Source organism: Phyllostomus hastatus, unplaced genomic scaffold (genome assembly GCF_019186645.2).
Source record: "Phyllostomus hastatus isolate PE091 unplaced genomic scaffold, TTU_PhHast_1.1 phas_contig_348, whole genome shotgun sequence".
NCBI lineage: Eukaryota > Metazoa > Chordata > Mammalia > Chiroptera > Phyllostomidae > Phyllostomus > Phyllostomus hastatus.
The window spans coordinates 1,095,912-1,110,499 of record NW_025333860.1 but is presented as its reverse complement, the minus strand read 5'-3'; the positions used below and the strand labels follow the sequence as shown (position 1 = coordinate 1,110,499).

At 53.8% G+C, this 14,588-nt stretch overlaps 3 protein-coding genes across 8 annotated transcripts in view; 2 read left to right on the top strand and 1 right to left on the bottom strand.

The window, feature by feature from the left end:
- Nucleotides 1–116: 116 nt before the first annotated feature.
- AP1G2 (adaptor related protein complex 1 subunit gamma 2) lies at nucleotides 117–7,839 on the top strand. 3 transcript variants are annotated; one of them, XM_045841088.1, is made up of 22 exons: nucleotides 117–224; nucleotides 649–853; nucleotides 1,271–1,395; nucleotides 1,543–1,684; nucleotides 1,787–1,883; nucleotides 2,049–2,125; nucleotides 2,244–2,339; nucleotides 2,747–2,827; nucleotides 3,112–3,210; nucleotides 3,346–3,401; nucleotides 3,570–3,683; nucleotides 3,824–3,964; nucleotides 4,052–4,106; nucleotides 4,187–4,309; nucleotides 4,991–5,080; nucleotides 5,177–5,304; nucleotides 5,561–5,665; nucleotides 6,000–6,105; nucleotides 6,185–6,320; nucleotides 6,998–7,161; nucleotides 7,361–7,459; nucleotides 7,547–7,839. In XM_045841088.1, exons 2-22 carry the CDS (start codon nucleotides 650–652, stop codon nucleotides 7,646–7,648), a joined length of 2,340 nt encoding a protein of 779 aa, XP_045697044.1. In that variant the 5' UTR covers nucleotides 117–224; nucleotide 649; the 3' UTR covers nucleotides 7,649–7,839. The 3 variants fall into 3 exon arrangements, with proteins under 3 accessions (XP_045697044.1, XP_045697046.1, XP_045697045.1); XM_045841090.1 differs by lacking the exon at nucleotides 5,561–5,665; XM_045841089.1 differs by lacking the exon at nucleotides 7,361–7,459.
- THTPA (thiamine triphosphatase) lies at nucleotides 7,832–11,269 on the bottom strand. Of its 2 annotated transcripts, none has more exons than XM_045841095.1 (3): nucleotides 10,881–11,269; nucleotides 9,951–10,502; nucleotides 7,832–8,665 (listed from the first exon to the last, which is right to left on the bottom strand). In XM_045841095.1, exons 2-3 carry the CDS (start codon nucleotides 10,495–10,497, stop codon nucleotides 8,523–8,525), a joined length of 690 nt encoding a protein of 229 aa, XP_045697051.1. In that variant the 5' UTR covers nucleotides 10,498–10,502; nucleotides 10,881–11,269; the 3' UTR covers nucleotides 7,832–8,522. The 2 variants fall into 2 exon arrangements, with proteins under 2 accessions (XP_045697051.1, XP_045697050.1); XM_045841094.1 differs by having other exon boundaries at nucleotides 10,917–11,268.
- A 392-nt stretch (nucleotides 11,270–11,661) lies between these two features.
- The window catches only part of ZFHX2 (zinc finger homeobox 2), a 31,311-nt gene continuing 28,384 nt past the window's right edge, over nucleotides 11,662–14,588 (top strand). The window contains exon 1 of one of the 3 annotated variants that reach the window (XM_045841205.1): nucleotides 11,662–12,111. The gene's annotated coding sequence lies outside the window, so the exon portion shown is untranslated. Of the gene's footprint in view, nucleotides 12,112–13,384; nucleotides 13,797–14,588 lie in introns of those variants that run through there. The other 2 variants (XM_045841208.1, XM_045841204.1) reach the window with 2 other exon arrangements.

The following is a 14,588-nucleotide window of genomic DNA, read 5'->3' as shown; positions in this document are numbered from 1 at the left end:
CAGGCCTGTCAGGCAGTCTCAAGGCTCCTATGTAGTCCAAGAGTCTTTCAAAAATCCAAAGCCTGAGGCCAGACGACTTAAGTCGACTCCGCTAGGCGGCCCAGGAGGGGCGGGGTCCCGTGATGGGGGCGGGGAGAGGGAAGGACCAGACCAACACCAACCCCCGCCCCGCCAAGTACCAGGAAACGCCGGGGGGAGAGGAACGGAGTTGAGCCAGAAGCCAGGTGAGGCTGGCGTCATGTTGTGGGGGAGCTGGGGCGCCTAAAATGTGAGCCTGGAGAGGAAACCCGCGGAGGAACTAGCGAAGGGCCCTGGAAGGGAAGGAATGGCTGAGCCAGAGGTGAAAAGCCAGGTGGGGTGGAGAAGAGCAAATAGGCGGGGTCCCGGCGCAGGCTCAGTGGGAAAGGGTGCAGGGTTGGGGCTGAGACGCATGCGTAGTGGGGATCTCCTCCAGTGGGGGAGAAGGGGGCGGAGCTTGGGGACACGCGGGGAAAGGGGAATGTGTGTTCAGTTCTAGGGTAGCCGTGAGACCCCGGCCTTCAGGATCTTGGTACAGGCCAAGCCTGGGCAGAAAGGCCAGACACTCCCGGCCAGAGAGGGTTAAAGTCCTCTCCATTCTCGGGCTCTATTCCCCGCCTCCCCGCTCAGGATGGTGGTGCCTTCGCTGAAGCTTCAAGATCTAATCGAAGAGATTCGTGGGGCCAAGACCCAGGCCCAGGAGCGGGAAGTGATCCAAAGGGAGTGTGCCCACATCCGGGCGTCGTTCCGCGACGGGGACCCTCTGCAGAGGCACCGCCAGCTAGCCAAACTGCTCTATGTCCACATGTTGGGCTATCCTGCCCACTTTGGACAGGTATTGGTCAGGGATGCTTGCCTTCAGGGATGAGAAAGGCCAGTGGGGCAGGGCCTTGGACCTACTCACCTATGTGTGCTCCTGTTTTTTAATACTGCTACGTTCTGAGCCCTCACAGAATGCACTGCAGACCTCCTTTCCCATTACATTCCCTATTGGTCGGTGGCTGTACTGAGCCCTTCCTTCCCTGGCCAACCCCTCCCAGGCGCCTCCTTCTCTCCTCTCGTATTCTCCTCAACTCCTATCACCTTGAAACTACCCACTAGCTCCGACTAAGCCTCTCCTTTTGTTGTATGGAAAGTGATGGGATATGGTGCCCCCACAAGTTACCCTGGTGTTAAGGAGGAGGATAGACAACAGATGTTAGTGTCTCTGGCTTCACTCCTCTCCCTTCCTGGTCTGCCCCTTCTCCTATAGATGGAGTGCCTGAAACTGATTGCCTCCCCCAGGTTCATAGACAAGAGGGTGGGCTACCTGGGTGCCATGCTTCTACTGGATGAGAGACAGGATGCCCATCTGCTTATTACCAACAGCATCAAGAAGTAAGAGGGTTCTGGGAAGCACTTGGAATCAGGGCAATGGGAGAGTGAGGAGCTGGGAAATCCCAGGGGACTGCCTGCTGTAGGCACTGAAAGGACTGAGAAATTCATCTCAGAGGCTTGACAGACTGTCCTCCCAAAACTGTGCAGTGATCTGAGCCAGGGCATCCAGGCAGTACAAGGCCTGGCCCTGTGCACTCTGAGTGCCATGGGCTCTGCTGAGATGTGCCGGGACCTGGCCACTGAGGTGGAGAGACTGCTCCTGGGTCCCAGCCCCTACGTGCGCAAGAAGGTGAGATGGTGAGACTGTAGGCACTTGCCCCTCCAGAAGCTGTCCCTTTGGCCACATGGCTGAGGTGGGGGGTGGTCCATCCTGAGCCCCTAACTTCTGCAGGCCGTTCTGACTGCAGTGCACATGATCCGAAAGGTCCCTGAGCTCTCTGACATCTTCCTCCCAGTTTGTGCCAAACTGCTTCACGAACGCCACCACGGTAAGGCCCCAGGGCTCCCCATTTCCTACCTCAGCTCTGGCTGTGGCCAAAGGTAGAAACTGGGACAGGAAACTTAGCTCATTGGAGAAGGATAGTATGTGCACACACACAGTGGAATCCCCTGTGCCCCTTGCCCACCATTCACTTCCCCTGCCCTGACCCCAGGCGTCCTGCTGGGCACCATCACGCTGATCACAGAGCTCTGCGAACGAAGCCCTGCAGCCCTCGAGCATTTTCAAAAGGTGGGCTGGTGAAGGGACAGACCCTGGGCCAGGAAAAGAGGGGCAGCGGGGTTGGGATGGGGCTGAAGGTTGAGGAGATGAGGAAGAGTGCCCAGATAAGGCTGTGACCTCCCTCCAGGTGGTGCCCCAGCTGGTACGGATCTTCCGGACACTGGTGACAACGGGACATACCACAGAACACAGCATATCGGGAGTCAGTGACCCCTTCCTACAGGTGGGCTGATCCTTCTCTGCTGTATCCCTGGAACAAGAGCTTGGCTGTAAGCCCATGGCCAGTCATCACCTCCCAGAGAAGACTCTGACTCAGTGTCTTGGGCAGGGTGGCAGACAGGACTGCCCAGGTCATCCCAGGACCAGTGCAGGGAAGGTATACCTGAAGGTCAGAAAATCCAGTGTAGTAACAATAAAAAAACAGCCTGACCCCCATTCCCTAGCCTCACATACTCTGATCCCTTCCCAGGGCTCAAGGGACCTGTAGAGGGGAGGCAGAGGGGCAGGGAGGCTCTAGGAAACCAGCCAGACCCTTCCCAATGCTCTCCTCAATGTCAAATTTTTCTCTTCATCCCCATGGCTCCTTACCCTAAGAACCCCTCTCCCTCTCAACCTTTAACCCAACCTCAGGTCCAGATACTTCGTCTGCTTCGGATTCTGGGCCGGAACCACGAGGAGAGCAGTGAGAGCATGAATGACTTGCTGGCCCAGGTGGGGAACTGGGGAGGGGTGCTGGTTGTGTGCTGCTCTGAGATCCCACCAGCCCTGAGCATCCCTAATGTGATAACCCACCATGTGAAGGCCATATAATCTGTTTCCCCTCTAGACTGTGATCTCCATGAGGACAGGGACACAGTCAGTATGGTAGATAGTGGGTGTGGGCTCAGGGAGCTTTGTTAGGTGGTTGAGTATTGAAGGACATTGTGGGGAACTTCCAGAGACCTAAGGAGAGGACAGAGCCCCATTTACATGCATCTTCTCTCGCATCCAATCAGGTGGCCACTAATACAGATACCAGCCGAAATTCAGGCAGTGCGGTCCTGTTTGAGACTGTGCTCACCATCATGGACATCCGCTCTGCAGCTGGCCTGCGGGTATCATATGCCTCTCCCACTGCGGCCCCACCCACCCACCCCAGCCAGGGAGACAGGTCCTGTGCCAGGCTGTCCCCACTCCTGAGTGAGCAGATTGCTCCTTCCCTAACTATCCCTGACCTCTGCTTCCCATAGGTTCTAGCTGTCAACATTCTTGGCCGCTTCCTGCTCAACAGTGACAAGAATATTAGGTATTATATTCCAGGTGTCTGTCTGGGCTGTGCCACTGAGCCCCTGGCCCTCTGCCCTCCTTCTTCCAGAGTCTCCCAATTCATGCCTTTCCCTGTACCCAGGGCAGAATGGTGCAGGGAGGGGGGCTGCTGGCTATGGTGTGATGGGGCCTCTCCCATGCTGTCCAGGTATGTAGCCCTGACATCACTGCTGCGACTGGTGCAGTCTGATCACAGCGCCGTGCAGCGACACCGGCCCACTGTGGTGGAATGTCTTCGGGAACCTGATGCCTCCCTGAGCAGGTGAGCAAGACAGAGGGCCCAGTTCCTGGTGGCCAAGACCCAAACCAGCTCGGCAGCTGAAGCAAGGAAAGTAGGAGACAAATGCTTGGGGAAGGGCAGGGCCAGGCTACCCCATACAAATACACAGCTCCTTCTGCTAGGCGGGCCCTGGAACTGAGCCTGGCTCTAGTGAACAACTCCAACGTGCGAGCCATGATACAAGAGCTTCAAGGCTTTCTGGAGTTCTGCCCCCTTGATCTACGGGCAGACTGTGCCTCAGGCATCCTGCTGGCAGCAGAGAGGTGAGGTGAGGTGACAGGTGCCCAGGAGGCAAAAGATAGAATCTGGGGAGGGTCAGTGCCGGGGCTGAAATGCTATATGTCCCCTAGGTTTGCCCCAACCAAGCGATGGCACATAGACACCATCCTGCGAGTGCTGACAACGGTGAGGCTGGGGCTGGTCTGAGGCCCAGGTGGGAGTGGACAGGGCTCACCACACTGACTTGGCCATATGCACTGCTCCAGGCGGGTGCCCACGTTCGTGATGACGCAGTGGCCAACCTGACCCAGCTGATTGGCGGGGCCCAGGAACTACACGCCTACTCTGTGCGCCGCCTCTACAATGCCCTAGCACAGGACATCTCCCAGGTGATGTTCCCACCACCCAGGCTCAGGGTCACCCAACCCTCCCAGCCCTTCTTGGGCCCACCACTCCTTACACCTGGTTCCCAACAGTTTTCCCTCAAAGTCACAACTGTCTACTTAGTGGAGGAGACACTCAAGGACAGAGCCCTGTTTTTAGTGAGAACTCTTGGACTTCTGTCCTGATGTTGGTGCCTACTGGCTGCATAACCAGGTGACTAAGTTAACTTTCTTTATGCTCAGCGCCCCCAGCTTTGTACCCTGCCCATTCCCTGGAGCTGTTTGGTAGATCAAATGAGATCAGTAAAAGCTCTTTCTGCATGTTTTAGACTTTATTATTACCTAAATGCTGAGTGAATTAACAAATGCAGCCAGTATCTATAGCCCCACTGTCCATGTTACTTAAGTAGTATGGACAGAAACCATCCACCCGTTCTCAAGGGAAGGACCCTCATTTTATTGGCGGTGCACCCACTGTGGTTAGGACATATAGTTCTGATGCTTGGCCACCAGAGGGCAGAGGAAACCCAGGAGCCAGGACAGTGGGGAAACAAGTTATAACTGCTCCTTGTGCCAAGACCCTTCCCTTTCCCACCTCTGCAAAACCCACCATCTCTGCACTGCCTAAAGGGATGTCACAGGGTCTGGAAGTGAGGAGGGGACCCAGCATGTTTCTTATCCATGCAGCAACCACTGGTGCAAGTGGCAGCCTGGTGCATTGGGGAGTATGGGGATCTTCTGCTGGAGGGGAGCTGTGAGGAAACTGAGCCGCTTCAGGTGAGATCTGCGTTGAGGGTAAACTGCAGAGGGATTTGTCAGGGGAGGCAGGACTGGCCCCAGGATCACTACCTGTGCCCCCCACCCCCGGCAAAGGTGGAGGAAGAAGAGGTGTTGGCATTACTGGAAAGGGTGCTGCAGTCCCATATGTCCCTGCCAGCCACCCGAGGATACGCCCTCACAGCCCTCATGAAGCTTAGCACCCGACTGCGTGGGGACAACAAGTAAGAAGGGGTCCCAGCCCCTCTCACAGACCTTCTTCTTGGTGCCTTCAGTGAGAGATGTCTCTTCACTGTGTCCACCACTTCTGAGTTTCTCTCCAAGCACACACCCCAATACCCCCAACGCTTAGGTTCTTCCAATTGAGCCAACTGTCATGGGTACCTCCCTGCTCTGTGGGGCCTCTCCCTTCTCTGTCACATCATGGAGGTGAAGGGCAAGGCAGACTGCCATTCCCACTCACACCATCCTGTGGCCCAGCCGCATCCGCCAGGTGGTGTCCATCTATGGGAGCTGCCTGGACGTAGAGCTGCAACAGCGGGCCGTGGAGTACAACACACTCTTCCAGAAGTACGACCACATGAGGTGCGGCTGGCACTCTGCCACAGCAGAGGCCCCAACCCCTGCCCTCTCCAAATGTGCTCTTCCCAAAGTCCCCTTCTGGGTACAAGGGTCTCAGCTTCACTTGTGCGCTCCTCATCCAGTCAGATCCTCTCACTCACAGTTCATGGGAAGTTAAGCTGGCTTCCAGATCTTGATCATCTGAAAACCAGCAACAGGGTGCCATCTTAGCAATGAGAGGGCACTTCCAGCCCACCATGTGCTCAGGGCTCTCATGTTCTTACCCCTCCTCCCACATACCTCTTGTAAAAAGCACAGGCTTCACCCAGAGGGACACACCTACATTCCATCCTCTCAGGGCTGCCATCCTGGAAAAGATGCCTCTTGTGGAACGAGGTGGCCCTCAGGTTGATGAGGAAGCAAAGGAAAGCAAAGAGGCAGCCCCTGTCTCCACAGATCCCCAGGTAAGACCAGAAGCCCCTGGGGGGAGAGGACTTGGCAGGCTTCCATTCCTAGTCCTGGTCCTTCTGCCCTTTCTCCCAGGCCTCAAAGCTCTTGGATCTGTTAGATCTCCTGGATGGCACCTCTGGGGATGCTCAGCAGCCTCCCCCTCTGGATCCCTCCCCAGAAGGCACTTTAATACACCTGCTGGACCTTCCCTGTGCGCCCCCAGCACTGGGTAAGGCTCAGTAAAAGGGAGGTGTCTTGGGGTGAGGGCTGCTTAGAAATGTGCTCCTTCTTAGCCAAGGACTGAGGTTCAGGGATCCTCTTCCCTGCTGTGTGCCTCTATCACATCTCCATCTAAATGGGTGAAAGGCTTCATTAACTAGATCATGTAGTCCCTTCCTGGACATCCTTCAATGTCTTTGCTTTATTCTAGATGCCTTACCCTGGCCTGTGGGCCCTGCTTCCTCCCTGGCCCACCTCATATACTTTACTACTCACTCCGTTGGCCCCCTCTTAGCTCTTCAGACCCTCTCACCTCAAGCCCTTGGCAATTCATTCTTTTTACATGGAACATTCTTTCCCAAGCACAGCAATTGGCTTATTCTGTCTGCAAGCCTCAGCTAAAATGTCAGAAGGCTCAGCTAAAATGTCAGATACTTCCCCTACCACTCCTATTTTAGTTAGTTCCTCCCAGTTATTCTGGCCTAGTTTATTTTCTTCTAGCACCAATTATGATTTGTCATTATCTTGCTTTCTTGTTTATTCTCTCCCCCAACTAGACTGTCAACTCTAACTTCTTGCCCCCTTTGTCATCAACATCCCAAGTAGTGCTCATTTAGTTTTTGTTGGATAAATGAATGAACTCATCTTTGGCCCATATAGTGAGCTGTTTCTCTCTTCCTACTCTAGCTCCCATCCCAAATCTCAAAGTGTTTGAGCGTGAAGGACTACAGCTGAATCTGTCTTTTGTTAGACCCCCTGGGACCCCTGCTTTGCTCTTAATCACAGTCACCGCTACCAACGCCTCAGAGGGTGATGTCACCCACTTTGTTTGCCAGGCCGCTGTGCCCAAGGTTTGTAGACCAGGATTCAGAGGTGGCCTAGATACTCCAGGAGAAAAGGCCACTAAGTAGAGGAGGTGGGTGGGAATGAGATGAGAAGGGAGTGACGTGGAGATGAACACTTGGGGAGTTATGGGAAGAGGGTTTGAAACCATTGGGTGTCCAGGGCTTGCCTGAACCCGACTAGCTCTGCCCAACCTCCTGTGTTCAGAGCTTCCAGCTGCAGCTACAGGCCCCTAGTGGGGATACAGTTCCAGCTCAGGGTGGCCTTCCCATGACCCAGCTCCTCCGAATCCTCAATCCTAACAAGGTGAGCTCCAGGAGTCCCCTGTGGATAAGACTCAGGAAAGGGAGACGTCATCCTTGCTAACCCTGGTCTCCACTCTCCTATTCCTAGGCACCCTTGCGGTTAAAGCTGCGCCTCACCTACAACCACTTTGGCCAGTCGGTGCAGGAGATTTTTGAGGTGAACAACTTGCCTGTGGAGACATGGCAGTAACAGCCTCCACTCAGCCTGGAATTCTTTCAAATTCCAAACCCCTGGGTTCCCAGCTACTTGGACCCTACATCCAAGGCCTACCAGCAGATGGCACTCTGGTCCTGTGCTTGCCACTGTGAAACCGGGGGTGGAAGAGCTGCCGGTCTCCCACAAATAACGCAAACCCAATAAAGCCTAAGAGGGGAGAGTCATATTTGTGTATATTTGAGGTAGAAAACATATATGAATAACAGCAGGGAAAAAGTCAACATGAAGTACATATCTTCCCTTGGCCTTAGGAACCTTTTTCAACAAAGGAGCATTTTCTTTCTGCCCCTCTCCACACCGGGGAATAAATTTGACCCCACAAGAGGCACTCGACCATCTGGGCTGGAGCAGGGCACAGTGGCAAGATCAAACCGGAATTCCTAGATTTCCAACAGGGAATCCCATCCATTTCCCAACCTACAGCTGTTCACCCCAAGGCAGGGAAATCCCTGCTGCCTCCCCTCGTCTCTAACTCAGCTGTAAGGTGGTTTAGGAGCCGCTGGCAGAATCAATGGCATCGACCAAGGGAGGGGGGTGGCAAGGGATTTTCCTGTGCTTAACTACTGATCACGGCTAAGTGGAAATCCTATAAACACGAGCGGAAATCAATGGAGGCTGCTTAGCGGCCAGGGGAGAGGGGCAGCCCACAGATTGCATTTGACGGATGAGGGAGAGGATGCAGCCTGGGAGGTCTCGACAAAAGATAGCTGAGGGTAGGGTGAAGGAACAAACAGGCCTGGTGAGAGAGGAGTCACTGTGGAAAGGGAAGCAGGGGAATAGACACAGTGAGCAAAGGATTAAGTCCACTGGGCAGAGTTCTCTTCCTTGTTGTTGAGGAAGTAACACCCTAGCCCAGGCTCTTGTCAGCATCTTTAGTCCCCTGTGGCTTCTCTCTGGAGCTGTGTACTTCTAGCAGGTGATAGTCCTGAGGCCGGAAGCGCTGTAGGTACATGATCAGCTTGGCAGGCGCCCTCTCCTGTGCCAGCACACCTACAGGCAAAAGAAGAATAAGGAGAGAAACAGAGAGAGCTGCAAAAGCTTTGAGTCTACTCCCTGTCCTTGCAGCCAGACCCCAAAGTTGTTTCCAAGGCAACACTGAGATACAATGCCATCCAACCAGCTTGTGTAACCCACCAGCCCACTCCCTGATTGGCCTGTGGAAGTAGGGCCTAAAAGGGCCACTTTGAGCAGGAATGGGGCTGGGAAGCCTATAGCATAAGAACTTCTCCAACAAGGAGAAATGGTGAAGAGGCACTCAGGAGCCATGAAAACAGGTGCCTGAATATTGACTCATTTCTTTTAACTTTAAAAAAAAGTTTGTTTACTGATTTTATATAGAGAGAAACATTGATTTTTGTTGTCCTACTTACTTATGCTTTCATTGGTTGATTCTTGTTATGTGCCCTGACTGGGGATCAAATCCACAACTTTGGCATATCAGAACAAACCTCTAACCAACTGAGCTACCCGGCTAGGGCTCAACTCATTTCAGTTATTGCTCCTGTCCCCCAATCAAAATCAAAGCCCATGTAGGCAGGCCAAAGCACACTGGCTTGTTAATGAAGTACATGCAGAGAAGCACATAGAGAAACCAAGGGATCAAAAAGTAGAGAAAGAAACCAAAGGATGTAGAAACAACGGGAGAGAAGCAGCTATAGCCATGGTGTGGGATTCACATCGAATTATAACCTCTGTGGTGGAGCCATGATAAGCCAGTGTCTTATTGGTAATACCTCAGAGCATGCTGGGCACATAACAGGGAATTCAGTGTATGTTTGCTGAGGAGGTGAAAGCTGTAAGGCCCCAGGGGATGCACAACCTCATACTTTTGTCGGTGAACTGTCTACAAGGGCACTAAGCCTGGGGGAAAAAAAAAACAAAACCTGCCAATGCTTGCCCCGCTGTCTGTCCCACAAATACAACATTATTGCCTTTTACTCAAAGCTAACAGGACAAATTAAATGAAGATCTAGGTAGTTGTAAAAATGGATGGATAGGAGTTGGAGGAAGGAAGGGTATGTTGAAGGACTGAAGCAGAGAACTGACCAATGGAACTGAAGGACACCTGGAATAGCTACAGGTATGAGAACTAAATAAGATAGAATGACTGGGGTAGATTAGAGATGGTTGGAAGAATTAAATCCAGATTAGACAGCTACTGCAAAAGAGGAAACAGGACTTGATAGAGCCCTACCAAGGCCCTCCCCACTAACTGGCCCAGTGGGTACATCCAGAGGAGGAACAGGAAAAGCACAGAAGGGCCTGTCTCTCTCACCAAGCATGCTGCTGAGCTTGTCGATCTTCTCTAGAGCAGCTGGGACTTCAGCCTTCTCGTGTACCAGGGCCTCTATTTCACCCACAGCGTAGCCAAAATCAGCTGTATCCAGGTCCACCACAAGTGGAGGCTCCTCTTTATCAGCTCTGGATAGCACCAGTTTCCAGGTACTGCGATTAGTCACAAAACTGGCTACTTCCTGCAGCCTCAGTGGGCCCAGCACAGCAGTCACCCCCTCAGCTCCCAAGACCTCAACCCCCAGCACCTCATAGAGCTGGGCCACAATCGCAGACTCAGCTGTGAGTTCCCTGTACTCGGTGTGGGGTCCTGAGACACCTGCTGGTCCAGGACATTTGAGTTCCCATCCACTATTTTCTCGCTGTCGCAGCCAGTGGTCGGCCCGCATGAGGCTCAGCTCAGGGGTGTCATAGTAGTTGTCTCGGAAGGTGACCCGGTGCTCCAGGGTGCCACCCAACTGTTGCAGGCGCTTCTCTGTTTCTGGCCCAGGAATGAACTTTCGCTCCACCTCAATCAAGCCCTGGGCCATACTACCTGCAATCAATCAACATACATTTGCTCAGCTCCCAAGGGTGCTAAGCCCTGCAGAGTGACAGCTCAGCAAAGAGTCCCCCACCCTTACCCCTGGAAAAACCTATGAGACACACACTGTCACAGAGTTCTCTGTTGGTGCTGCAGCCCCTTCTCCCTGACTGTGTGATGAAGGCCCCCGTCTGATGTTTTAAGACTGCAGCAGAGACAGATCTTCAATAAGATCCCCTGCACCGATGAAGATGTACTCCATCCAAAGGGCTCTCTGGAAAGCAGGCCGCGCGGCCGGTGTCCTTTCTACGCTCCTCTCTACACCTTGTTACTCTAGGAGGCAGGTGGCTCACTGCCGGGGATGACCCCGCCCGACCCAGCCCTTCCTACCGAGAGCGCGGACGCGAGCGGAGCCTCGGTTCTCACCTCAAAACCCGAGTCTCCCTCTCGCGGGACCTGGAGATGGGGGGACGAGAGCCCTCGCCACTCCCGCGAGGAATGCCGGGAACAGTCCCTGGCTCCGGACCTTGGCCCGGCTGTGCGCACCCGGCCAGTCCCACAGCGAGCGGCCATATTAGGCCCGATGTAATGGTGCACGTGCAGACCAGCCGGAGAGGCCTGCTAGGTTTTAAGGCGCCAGGACCTTCAAAGTGGTACCGGAGTAAGGCCGTCCCTCTGAGCTCAGCTCCTCAATCCCGCCCTTTCCCTGCTCCCAGGGGTCTGGCCCGGTCTCGGGCTTCAGGCAGTACCTGACACCCTGGGGCCTGGGCGCATGCTGGGAGATGTAGTTCCAAGAGGAGGCTTTGCTCCCTTCCCCCACCGTCGCTATGGTGACAGGAAAGCGGCGATTAGTGCCAGAGAGACTCTATCTAAAGTTGAACTGGGGCTGTGAGGAGAGTAGGGTGGGAGAAGCTGAAGCTGGGTAAGCAAATGGGCCCAGAATACAAGCCACTCATTCAGACACTGTCCAGCATATGCTTTATTGACTGTTAGGGCGGCCCACTAAATGCAGGCCACTGGCGATGGACTGGAAGAAAAAGAAAAAAGTATAACTAAGACCAGTTTAGTATTCTGAAGTCTTAGAGGGGTTTTAATACATCCTGGCATGATTGTTGAGGGTAAGGGTGGGCGGGAAACTTTCCGAGGAAGAAGTGATATTTTGGATGGGAACTAAAGATGTGATGGAATTTCAACAGCTGGAAACTCAGATGGAGACAGGAACAGCCTGAGCAAAGACCCAGAAGCTGGAGAGCACCTGGCCAATGTGGAAGATGAAGCTGGAAATACACTTGGAAAAAGCCTTGAGTGCCCAGCTGATGAGTTTGTCACTGAATTTCCAATGGTCCCTGAGCAGGCTTTGTCAGAAACAGGAAATACTCATGGTCATTTAAAGTACAGGAAGACATGGGGGTGGTCCTTTGACTGCTTTGGGAGGCAAAGTCAGGAACCCTCCTTTTACCTGGAGGAGTCAATGTACGTCTGTCCCTCTGGATGTGGTAGCTTGCTGAGGAGCAGTGGCTCTTACCAACTGCCGGACTCCTTTCTAAATGATTGGTGAGAAATGCCAGCTTCTCAACACCTGTCCTGACCTTAGAACATTTCTGAAAACAAATGACCCATGGTAAGTATTGTGGGGAGGACACTGGTTTACAGACGTGGTATTTTAAATTTGGGATGTCTTGGAATACCGCCCCGCCCCATGCAATGACAAGGACCAATGGGCAGCGAGGGGAGGGACCCCACCCACTGGCTTGCTTTTCCATTTGTCTTTCGCTTTTCAGTTTTGTTGTCCAGGGGAAGAAGACGTAATCTCTTCACTGAATTATAAAACCCAATCCCAGTGGGCAGAGGCAGCAGTTTAATGGAAAGGAAAGACCAGACTTCCGAGCCAGACAGATCTGGGGTTAACTTCCAGCTTCACTTTTTGGTGTTTGGCTTTGGGCAAGCTACTCCACCTCCCTAAATCTCTATTTTCTATTTGGCAAAATGTGGACTGCCTCACAGTCTATGTGTGAGGATTCAATGACAAACTGTCACATAGAAGAGATTCCAAATGTTAGTTTCTCCTTTGTTTTTACTTATGAACTCCAGGGTTTTTCTTTTCTTTTTTAAGAAAAGTAGGCTATAGCAGCAAATGTGAGCTCGAGCCAGACAATTGAAGTTTGAGTCCTGGCTCTGTCCCATAGTGATCCACTGTGTGACCTTGGGCCAGTTAATTAACTTGTTTGTGCCATAGTTTCCTCAACTGTAAAATGGGGACTGGTTGTAAGGATTAAATAAATTAATATATGTAATAGTGCTTGGAACTGTCCCTGTGCACTCCATAAATCTTAGCGATTATTGTTATTATAATATAGTAGAACTTATGAGTTGATAAGCTGAAGATGAGCCCAAGAAGCCAGAATGTCCCCTCCCCCCAACTCTGGGCATTCTGTGTGTGACCGCGTGGAGGAGGGGAGAGTGCTCAGAGACTTCAGAGTAATTGCTGTAAAAGAGAAGGTTCTAGTACCCAGTTGGGAGGAAGGAGGACTAATAAGGCAGGAAGAAGGGAGTGAAAAAAAACAGAGGTCTCAGGCGGCTCTGGGAAGCTGATAGAAGCCAGGGCTTGCTCTTCAGATGACTTAAAACACACATATGGTTTCTGTAGGCAGAAAGAAGTGGAGGAGCCTGTCTTCTTTGCAGTCACGTGCTTGGACCTGGCGACAGAGTCTGGGTGGACGGCGGTGGGTTGGGGTGCAGCCCACGATTCAGCGAGGCTGTGGGATTCGGCGCGGGCTGGTGGGCGGGCGGTGGCGGACGGACTACAACTCCCGGCACTCACCACGGCAGGCGGGCCGCTGCACCTGCTCAGTGGGGCCGCCCCGGGCGCCTGGGTATTGATTATTCCATTGTGTGGGACGCCTCGGTTCCAGCCAGTGAAAGAGGCGGAGGAGTGAGGGCGAGGAGGAGTAGGAGAAGGAGGAGGAGGTGGGCGAGGAGGAGAAGGAGGAGGAGGAGGCAGGGAGCGAGCGAGTGCCCTGGGTGAATCAATGGAAAGCCCCTCACGAAGCCGGGAAAACACTTCAGCCGCAGCCAAATAGCATTGATTATTTTCCTTCACTTCCCTCACCGCCGTGAATTTATTTATTTATTTTTTCCATCTCCGTCCCCGACGCCCCGGAGTGAGCGCTGGAGGGAGGGAGGAGGAGGGGGAAAAAAGGAATCAACACATCGGAGAAGTCCCTTCCAAGAGCCGCCCCCTCCCCTCCCCGCCTCGCGCTGCTCGGCGGCCGCGGTTCGACTCCCGTGCCTGCTTCCAGCTGAGGTGTAAGTGCATCGATTTCCGATGCTGCTGGGTTTTTTTTTTTTTTTTTCTCCTCTCCTTCTCTTCTTCCTTTCCTTGCTCTTTGGAAGCTGGAGACGGAGGGGAGAGGAGGCGCGCCGAGACTGCCGCTGGAGGGCACGCAGAGGGACGGGAAGGGGCTGGGGGAGGGGACACGGACGGACCGACGGACACGGACCTGGAGCTTGTGAAGAAGGAGGGGCAGGGGTGGGGGAGGGAGAGGGCTTGATAAGGGAATGGGGAAGAGAGGTGCAGGGTGGAGGAGAGACGGGAAAAGGAAAGGTTTAGAGGCTGGACTGGGAGCCAGCCGGACAGACGGAGGGTAACGAGAGCCTAGACGGACCGCGCGGAGCTGTGTGGGGAGCAGGGGTCCCGGAGGGAAGGGGAGGCTGGGTGAGTGTGAGGCTCGGAGATGTCAGCCCGGAGGGGCCTGAGTCTTGGTGGCCCCCCGCCGGCCGCGGGATGGGGAGAAACCGGGGCTGGCGGGCAGGCTGATGGATGGGCTAGCGCGCTGTGGGTGGGGGTGGGTAGGAGGAGATGTGGATACCCTTAATCTTCGATCTTCATGTGTGTGTGTTTGGGAAAGGTGCGAGGTGAGGGGAGGCCACTGCTCCATTCAAGGTGAAGTGTGTCTCTCCTGGTCCCCTAAGTCTCCATTCGCTCTCTCTGCCCCTCTCTCTGAGTAGCCCTATCATTTTTGAGCACTTGACCTCGCGTGCCTGTAACCCAGCTGATCCCTACCCGTGTGTCCCTGCCTCTCGATTTTGCCATTCTTC